The 9722-nt window shown below is 34.2% G+C and overlaps 1 protein-coding gene across 4 annotated transcripts in view; it reads right to left on the bottom strand.

Annotated features, from left to right (window-relative positions):
- Positions 1-1201: 1201 nt before the first annotated feature.
- Positions 1202-9722, bottom strand: part of STRN3 (striatin 3) — a 106032-nt gene continuing 97511 nt past the window's right edge. For 2 of the 4 annotated variants that reach the window (XM_060096350.1, XM_060096351.1), the window contains exons 15-17: positions 8504-8611; positions 3120-3206; positions 1203-3037 (exon numbers count right to left, since the gene is read on the bottom strand). In XM_060096350.1, coding sequence (XP_059952333.1) covers positions 2868-3037; positions 3120-3206; positions 8504-8611 — 365 coding nt within the window. In that variant the 3' untranslated portion in view covers positions 1203-2867. Of the gene's footprint in view, positions 3038-3119; positions 3207-8503; positions 8612-9722 lie in introns of all 4 variants that reach the window. The other 2 variants (XM_060096348.1, XM_060096352.1) reach the window with 2 other exon arrangements.

Raw genomic sequence — 9722 nt, 5'->3', positions numbered from 1 at the left:
GTTACTGTTAATTATTTTTTAGAACTAAACATAAGATAAAGGGTTAACAAATAAAAATAGAGTAAAAGAGGATTTTTTAAAAGATATAATTCAACTTTGCAAGCATGCCTAAATTTGTTATGCTAGCCTATTTACAAACCTTAATGCATTAAATGAGATGTTGGTCTTCAGTGGATAACTTACTTTGAAATATGGAAAAAGTACATGAATAAATATGAAAAGAGAATATGATTAAATATTGGGAAAGTCGACATATTAAAAAGTTTGTATATAAAAATACTCTTAAACTTTATGTGTAAAGCACCATTTAATAGTCAAATGAATCTACATAATTTCCCATTAAGTCACAAATGGAAGCACACAAATAAGATATTCTTTTTGCATCCTTTTAGTCTCTTCCAAATGTTTAATATTGTAGAGAAAATACAACCAAAGTAGATAAAAATAAACATATATACTATTTTTATTCATTTCAGTTTTAATACATTTCAAAAAAGATGAATGTTTATGCATTGCAATGAAGGTAATCACATTTCAGTTCAACAGTAATGCATTGGCTTGGAACAGCTGCCAGAAATAATACTAGCTTTGGAAAGCTTGTTCCTAAATTATTTTTTTTTAAAAAAAGAGAAGGAAGAGAAAATTCCTCTTTAATTTGTTCATTAAGTTGAATGTTCAATTCAGAAAACCAAAAAACCAATATTTTAAGAAAATTTCTGAAAACTTTTAGTGTTTCACCAGCAACGACTAAAATAGACATTTCGATTTTTATGGTAGGTGACAATGTACATACAATGTAATTTTCTTTTTTTTGAAGTAGGCATTCAAATAGAATTTTGCCACGTTAAGTTTTCTAATGTTACCTTCTAATTGCATTTGCAATTCCCTTCAAAGAAAAAGGATTATTACCTTGTTGAAGGAAAAGTTTGAAGATATTAATACTTAACACTTATGAGGATAACTTTTAATTAATGAACAATGCAATGTTTATTCTCTGCTGAACTTTTCTGTGGGAAACAGGTTTGGCTAGATAGGAAAGACAACACTATTAATTGAAATTCAGATTTAATAAAGTAATAGCGTATCTTAAGTAAATGATTTAAAACTGCATATCTGTTTTTTTTTTTTTTGGTTATTTTGAATTATCTAACTTACTTCAATAGAAGATTTTTAAATCCCCAAATGGGGTGAAATACTTAGAAAGGCATTCTTAACAGTATTAACTGTTCTAATCTTATTAGAATATCAATAAACAGTACAAAGTTTAAAAGAACAGCATAAAAATGAAGGACTCACTGAGAAATCATCTCCATTTCCTACTTTAATGGAGAGTAAAGTATTGCACTTTATTATTCAACACAAAATAATGTAGCCAACAGTAACATACAGGTACACAATTTAATATTTATTATATGTATTTTATATACATTATTTTTCAACAGCTGTACGTTCGCTATGTGGTACAATCTTAAAAATTTGCTGATTCATAGTTTGTAAAACAAAAACCTTACAAAACTCATCAAAACTCGCAAACTGATCAGAAAAGTTTTTTGGAAGACTAGAAAAAATACTTTATTGTCTTAATCATGCATTACACAAACAAAATCTTTAGTTACACCATAAAATTAAGCACATCTGAAAAAATAAAACAGGGATAACTAGTCCAAACACAGCAGATTTCTGTATCCTGATTCAACTATTTTTGTATCCTACTTGTAATGCAAATAAAATTTTACTCCAAATATTTTAAAACAAGATAGTTTTCTCTGGAATCATGGTAAACCAAGATATGTATCTGGGGGGAGTCACCTTGGTTTGCAACTTAAACTATAAAATACTCCATTTTTAGTCTATTTTAGACTATTCAAAGAGTTCCAAAATAGATATACAGGTTCCTTTAGCACATTAATAAAAGGATATAAAGACCAACAAAAAGTGAAATAAATAATAGGCTATTAGCAAGATGGATAATCCTTGATAAATAAACTTGTAAATACAGTAAGATGTACAAAATATCACATAGTGATAGGATGCCAAGATTAGTTTTTTTTTTCTTTTTTAAGAGTTCATTTGGAGTACTAAACCCCACCGTTTCATTTTAATACACTTAATAGTCCTTGGTTTAAGAAGACAGTTATGTGGTGTTGAAGGTGGTTTAGCATCTTTATGGAAAGACTTAGCTGAGCTGTATTACGCAAAAGAAGGAAAGAGTGTGCTTACACAGCAGCGGGTCAGTGAGATCTCTGTGTTTCAGGGTTGTATAATGCAGAAAAACTTCAATACAATCTTGAGCACTGTTGTGACAGGCTAAATATATAAAAAGACTTATAAAAACTAGAATTTTATCCAAACATTTTGTGCAACTAATGCTAAAATATTTTAAGTTAAATTTTCTTTTTTATTTTTTTTAAAGCAAAATAAGTTTAAAAGGGAATCTGTGGCATTCAACTGATAAACAGAAGATCACTAAGAGATGAAAAAAAGCTACTCTTGGAGCTCACTTCCCCCCAACAAGAGCACCACATTCCTAACCCTAAGGCAGCACACAGAGTCCAAAATAAAAGTCTTTTTGTAAGATCAGACTCCACACTGGCTTAAAGATACTTAAAAGACAGACATACGCTCAGTTCATATCCAGTACAGGCCACAAATAATGGAGTCCTTTTTTTGTCCCACGAAATACAGTAATTACAATTAAATTAATGAGCCTGATGTTAAGATGTGATTTCCACCAATTTATGCCTGCCCCAAATAGCCTTCATCAGGCAGATCACATGTAGTGTCATATCAGTAATATTTTTGATGGCAGTGATGCAGACCCTCTGTGTCCAAGTGAATCTGTTGTTATGATTAGAGTTTTTGTTGATTCACACAAATACTTTGGCAAGGGCATCAGCCCCCGCACTAGCAATATATGCTTTTGATGGATGGAAAGCAACATCATAAATTGATTCATCTAATTTTTTCCTATGTGCTGTTATTTCTTGCACACATGTCTTGCTGTCCAAATTCCACAATCTAATAGAACAGTCATGGCCTGTAAAAGAATAAATGAAAAATGTTACTGAGTAACAGTTCTATTATAAAATTTGTGGGCAGTACAGGAAGTTCAAACTTACTTCCAGACATCAAGTAGATTCCATTAGGATCTACTGCTAGACTTGTAACAGCATCCAAATGAGCTACCATAGAATGGATCATTTTACCTAAATAAAACATAACAGAGAAGATTAAGTTTTTAAATAGTTACTAACTTGAGCGATCAGAAACCAAAATACAATATTGACATAAAATATCACCACAGCAATATTTATTGTGATAAAATACACATAATACAAAATTTACCATTTTAAACATTTAAGAGGGTACAATTCAGTGGCTTTTAGAACATTCATAATGATGTGCAACCATCACCATTATCTAGTTCAGAACATTTTCATCTCTGCAAAAGGAAACCCTGTACCCACTAAGCAGTCACTCCCCATTCCTCCCCAAGGCCCTGGTAACCACTAATCTGCTTTCTCTATGGACTGGCCTATTCTGAATGCTTCATACAAATGAAATCATACAATAACACGTGGCTTTTTGTGTCTGCCTTCTGTCACTTAGTATAATGTTTTCAAGGTTCATCCACTATAATAATATTCTAAAGACAATTTTAATTCTAATGCAGAAGTTTCCCAGTAACTCCTAAAGACATCTGTGTGACATGAATCTGACAGTATATGATAGTGGAAAACATAATGACTATAGGGTTGCATCAAAAGCTTAAGATCATGTAAAGGGGAATTAAAATGAAAATAGAATCCTTCTCATTCAGAGATGTAAAGATTATTTTATATACAGGGTTAATGATAAATAAATCACCAGGGAATATATTCCTCTCTAAAGATTCTAGTAGCATCATTTATCTTCTGAAATGTCAATCATTTAATAATTAGAAACAAGAAAGGGGAGAAGGGTGGGAGTACATCACAGAAATTACTCTGGATTTCCCCAGATAGTAACAAAAGCACTATTCTGGAAAACATAATTTAGTGAATATCTTCATTAAGATTTGGCAAGCAAATGGATTCAATAGTGAGTTGAAATTAAAAAACAAGTTGTGAATACAAAGTTGCGTTGCACAAATACAAGGGCATCAGCCTCTGCATTGGCAATACATGTTCTGATGGTTGGAAAGCAAAACCATAAATCGATTCATCCAAGAAAGGAATAAAACAGCAAGTACCGCTAACTTAAAAAATTTCCTCCCCTTTCATTCAGCAATGAATATTGCTGAATACTCAAATGCCTGGGCTGCTCCTAATGAGAGATGGAGGTTTTTCTCCAGAATTCTATTTACAGTCATTTGCCATGCTCCTTGTCCCCTGATGACATTCCACACTGAGACTTGAAATAGACCTACTTTTGTTATTTGCCATAGGGCTATAGCCCTTGACCTGAATACAAAACCACAACGTAATCAAATGTGCAAAAAGTTACTCTGAAAAACGTAAGTCTGCCATTTTCTGGCAATACTGAACAATTATCAATTAAGGACAAAATTAGTCTCCTGTCATTTCAACCACATTTGTCTGTTTTTCATCAATACTAAGATTAACAGTAATTTTAACAATTTTTCTCTACTCTCCTGAGAAACAGAAAAATCATTCAACATACTATTAGTCCAACATAATTCATCTATCAGTTCTGGAATCCATTCCTCTTAATATTCCTATTAAAAAAAAATCCAGAGTATGAAATGGCTGGCCTCTAGCACAATAACCGAAAACATTAGGGAGTTAACTACTAAGCATCATTAGCTTCTCTTAAAATGTCAGCTCTGTGATGGTGACTCTTAATTCATAGATATAGCTCTGATTTCTCTCCTGAGAATGATCCTACACCTCCTATATTTAACATGTCTTAAACCAAAGAACTGTTTCAACCAAATAGCAGATCTACCCATTTCTTTAAGGGTGCTATAATTTTCCAAGTTTAACTTCAGCTTTCCTGCCTGTACACTAAACTAACCCTCACTATGATATGTAAAGTCAGTTTAGAATCAACCTCCCTCTACATAGTCACGAAGTCACTTCAGAATGTGAGTGACCTTCAGATTTGACCATTTACAGAGAGGTGCAAAGCTGAACCAAGCTGGATGCTGGGTTTCTACTAGTGACCATGGAAGTCACAAAGCTTCTGACCCCTCCCAACAACTAGGACCCCTCCTTCAGCAGCATATACATGCAGCTTCTCACATTTAACCAAATTTACCTTTGCCCCATGGCTCTGCTACCACCCTTCTTCCCCCACCAAGATTAATTCTTTCTTCCTATAACTGAGGAAACAGAGGACAAATGCAGTCACCAGTTCTCTCTTCCCCGGCACCTTAAGCTCTTTGACTTAAGATAATCTTATTATTTGGGATAATCTATGAAATGGAGAAGAAACAGAATAATAAAAAAAAAAAAAGTGGACTCTGGAAGCAAACTGCATGGGTTTGAATCCCAAACCTGTAATTTTCTCTGTTTTGTAACACTGAACAAATAACTTCTTTTGAGTCCTTTATTTCAACTATAAAATGAAGATAATAGTGCTATATCTACCTTACAGAGCTATGAGAAGAGCAAACATGTTAGTATATGTAAATCAAATAGAACAGTGTTTCACTCACAGAAAGTAATATACCACTTATCTGTAAGATTCAAGAGGACAAGATTTTTTTTTTTTTTTTTTGCGGTACGTGGGCCTCTCACTGTTGTGGCCTCTCCCGGTTGCGGAGCACAGGCTCCGGACGTGCAGGCCCAGCGGTCATAGCTCACGGGCCCAGCAGCTCCTAGGCATGTGGGATCCTCCCGGACCGGAGCACAAACCCGTGTCCCCTTCATCGGCAGGCGGACTCTCAACCACTGCGCCACCAGGGAAGCCCAGGACAAGATATTTTATTTTTGTTCACGAAGCATGGAGAAGTGTGCTGAGGATATGGCAGATACTCATAAGCTTTGCTGAATGAATGAGTCCATAACCAATTCAGACCCTCTTCCTCCAAGTCCTCTACATCCCTCACTTGTACTACACACCTTCTCCCAGATTCACCCACTAGCCAAGTCTCTTGAGCACAGCACATATGCAATTCATATTTGTCCCTCTACCAAAATTTTAAAAATCATGAGCCCTGAAGATCTCTCTGGAACAAACAGTACAAATTGAAAGTTTTGAATTCTCTAAAGTCAAGGGTCTACCATATAGTGTGACTTGAATACTCTTTCGAAACCAATATTGCAAACCCCTGCTCAAATATTCAAGTGGTTTTCATAGTGCATAGTGTAAACAAAGATCCATTATTCTTAGCATGGCTCTGAAAAGTTCACCTCAATAGTTTCTGCTTTCCTTTTCCAAACTTACCTCTCTGGCTTTGCCTATAAGAAACTTCTGTTCCAGCCCAAGTTCCCACTGCTGTGCCTCTACTCAAAATATGCCCTTATCTGGAATTTCCTATTTTCTTCACTTAAAAACAAACAAACACCTTACCATTCTTTCAAGGAAACACTCAAACCTTCACTCTATGAAGACTCCTTTATCCTACTGCATTATGCATGAGTGTGTGCATGTATGAGCGTGTGCACACCAACACACACTATTTTCCCCAGACAATAAGCCCTCAGAAAGCAGAAACGACATCTTACACATGATAGTAGCCAGTGCAGTGCAAAATACTAAATATACTTTTATTGTTAAAACCTTAATACTTATTGAGTCCATTCATACTATCAATTTCTATGTTTCAGATAAAAAAAAATTCAAGGGCTTCCCTGGTGGCGCAGTGGTTAAGAATCCACCTGCCAATGCAGGGGACACGGGTTCAAGCCCTGGTCCGGGAAGATCCCATGTACCGCGGAGCAACTAAGCCCGTGCGCCACAACTACTGAGCCTGAGCTCTAGAGTCCACAAGCCACAACTGCTGAGCCTGCGTACCACAACTACTGAATCCCGCGTGCCTAGAGCCCATGCTCTGCAACAACAGAAGCCACCGCGATGAGAAGCCCACGCACCGCAACAAAGACCCAACGCAGCCATAAATAAATAAATAAATAAATAAATAAATAAATTTATTTTAAAAAATTCAAGAAATTTACTATTAATTTGATAGAATAATATCCTATTATTAACAACTTAGCTAACCCAGTTATCGGGATATTCTAGTTTATCACATTTAAATAAATTACCACTTTTCAAAGAAGACTTTAAAACAATACATCTCAACTCAATTTACAGTTTAACTCAAGTGTTGTATGTGTGTGTATCTGTGTGTATGAGAGACAGAAAATGAGAGAGAGAAATTTTCCATTGTTTAGAGCCTGTTGCTTCAATTATCTTCACATTACAAATAAGGTACTAGCTGGTTAACACCAAGAATTGGTAGAATTTGTAAACAATTTAAAAGGCTATAGGCTCCTTATTTCTGATTTCTGCCAGTAAAACAGCCCTAGAGACTCACTTTTTGCTTTTAATATAACTACTAAAATTCCTGAACCTCCCCTTACAAATGTAAATCTTCAATAATTAATGAAAGGAATCTTTTTAGAAATACAGTAAAGGAAAATTATCTCTTTGCTCTTGCAGCAGTGAAGATGTTTAGGCTTCATAAAAATGTTTAAAGAATTGATTTGATAAGGTGTTAACTGAGAACATTCACATGAATATGAGTCTTCTTTCCTGTGCAATATATAGACCTGTGAATATCCATTCTCTTCTCAACTTGTTCTACTGAGTTAAAAGGAACCTCTGTCCACGAAAAGTGTTATTTGAACAAAGATATTTATGTAAGACTCTAAAGACTAAAAATTATGACCATGTCCTATACAACCTTCAAAGAGAAATCTGTAGTTCTAATTCGCTGTCTTGCTTGATAATTTGTTGCCCTGCAAAAATGTTGCAATTAACATTTAAGTTTATTTGGAAGTCCTTCAATACCCCTCTAATAATTTTAGCTCCTCAAAGAAGCCTCTCTTAGCTATCAGACTTTTCCTGAAAGAGAGCAAACAGTACTTTATGTAGTATTCTAGGTAATGACAGATGATACAGAGGCCCTTAAACAATTCTATGGCCAAATTAAAATTTGATTTGACTTCTATATAATTGGTATGTTTTCCTTACAACAAGAAATAGAGGAAAGATGATAATAAACAATTGACACTGTATCATCATTTCATCCACTGAGAAATCATTTTAAGGACATATTTGAAATGCCAAATACTAGAAAGAGATATTTTCTGCTATACTAATTCACAACAGAATATAAAGAAAAAAAAATTCAAATGAAAGGGTTTATAACTGTCATGAAATGAAGAAATCATAAGAGATAAGCAAGGTATTATATACACTTAAGGATAAAAATTAACATATTATAAGTGTGCTACATTAAGTAAAGCAAAAATTTGAGTTAAATCAGTTTAACTTGGCAATTTTGAAGGCAAGAAGTCAATATCTTATATAGAAAATAAGATAACCTACTTACCCGTTTTATTGTCAAAAAATTTGATGTGTCTATCTTCATGTGCAGTTATTGTAACAGGAAGTGTGGGATGACTTACTACTCTGTTAATGTGATTACTGGATTGTAAACCTGAAAAATAAAGGAGAATAATATACCAAAATTCAAACCATCAATGTAATGTGAAATCTAAAAAAAGTACAAACAAGACAAAATAAAATAAAAACAGGTTCACAGACACAGAAAAGAAATAGGTGGTTACCAGAGGGGAGGGGAGAGAGTGGCAGGGGAAGAGGTGAAGGGGATTATGAGGTACAAACCTCCAGTTATAAAATAAATAAGCCACGGTGATGTAATATACAGCATAAGGAATATGGTCGATAATATTTCAATAAATTTGTACGAGGACAGATGGTTATTAGATTTATTGTGGTGATCATTTCATAATGTATGCAAATGTCAAATAATATGTAGTACACCTGACTTAATATTGTCCATCAACTATATTTCAATTAAAAAAAAACAAAACAAATACTTCAATCAGAAGTTAAATGATGGCCTCTTTAGTCTTACCAAAAAATAAGAATCACTAACAACTAAAGCTTTTATACATAAAACAAAAAATCTAACAAATAAAACTAGAGCTCTAGAGAGATACAATTTCTTACACGTGTAAGCTAGCATGCCCTATAATATAAATGGATAGTACTAGGCTCAAGTTTAGAAAAAAGTTAGAAGTATTTTAATGCAGACTGTCAATATAGGTGGTTCACCATTTTTAAAAGACCCACAAATCATTGCTTTTAATAAATAGCCCATAAAAGAATTAGAGGCAATTAATAAAGAAAAAATTCATAAGTGATAATTAGATGTTTGCAAGAAACACCCACATCCCACCCACACTGACAAAAAACCAGAGAACTGGAATTAATGTTCTTAGGAATGAGACCTTTTCTTTACTACCAAGTTCTTAATTTTCGATTAGATTAGTGATGAGGGAGAAAAGAGAGAGATCAAAACAAATGGGAAGGGACTTCCCTGGTGGTCCAGTGGTTAAGAATCCGCCTCCCAATGCAGGGGACATGGGTTCAATCCCTGGTCAGGGAACTAAGATCCCACATGCCACGAGGCAACTAAACCCGCGCGCTGCAAGGAAGAGCCTGTGCACTGCAACGAAAGATCCCACGTGCTGCAACTAAGACCCGAGGCAGCCAAATAGATAAATTATTTTTTTTTAAAAAAG

The sequence above is a fragment of the Mesoplodon densirostris genome, chromosome 4, assembly GCF_025265405.1.
Source record: "Mesoplodon densirostris isolate mMesDen1 chromosome 4, mMesDen1 primary haplotype, whole genome shotgun sequence".
Taxonomy (NCBI): Eukaryota; Metazoa; Chordata; class Mammalia; order Artiodactyla; family Ziphiidae; genus Mesoplodon; species Mesoplodon densirostris.
Note: the sequence above shows the minus strand (reverse complement) of the source record. Positions and strands in the feature narration are given on the sequence as shown.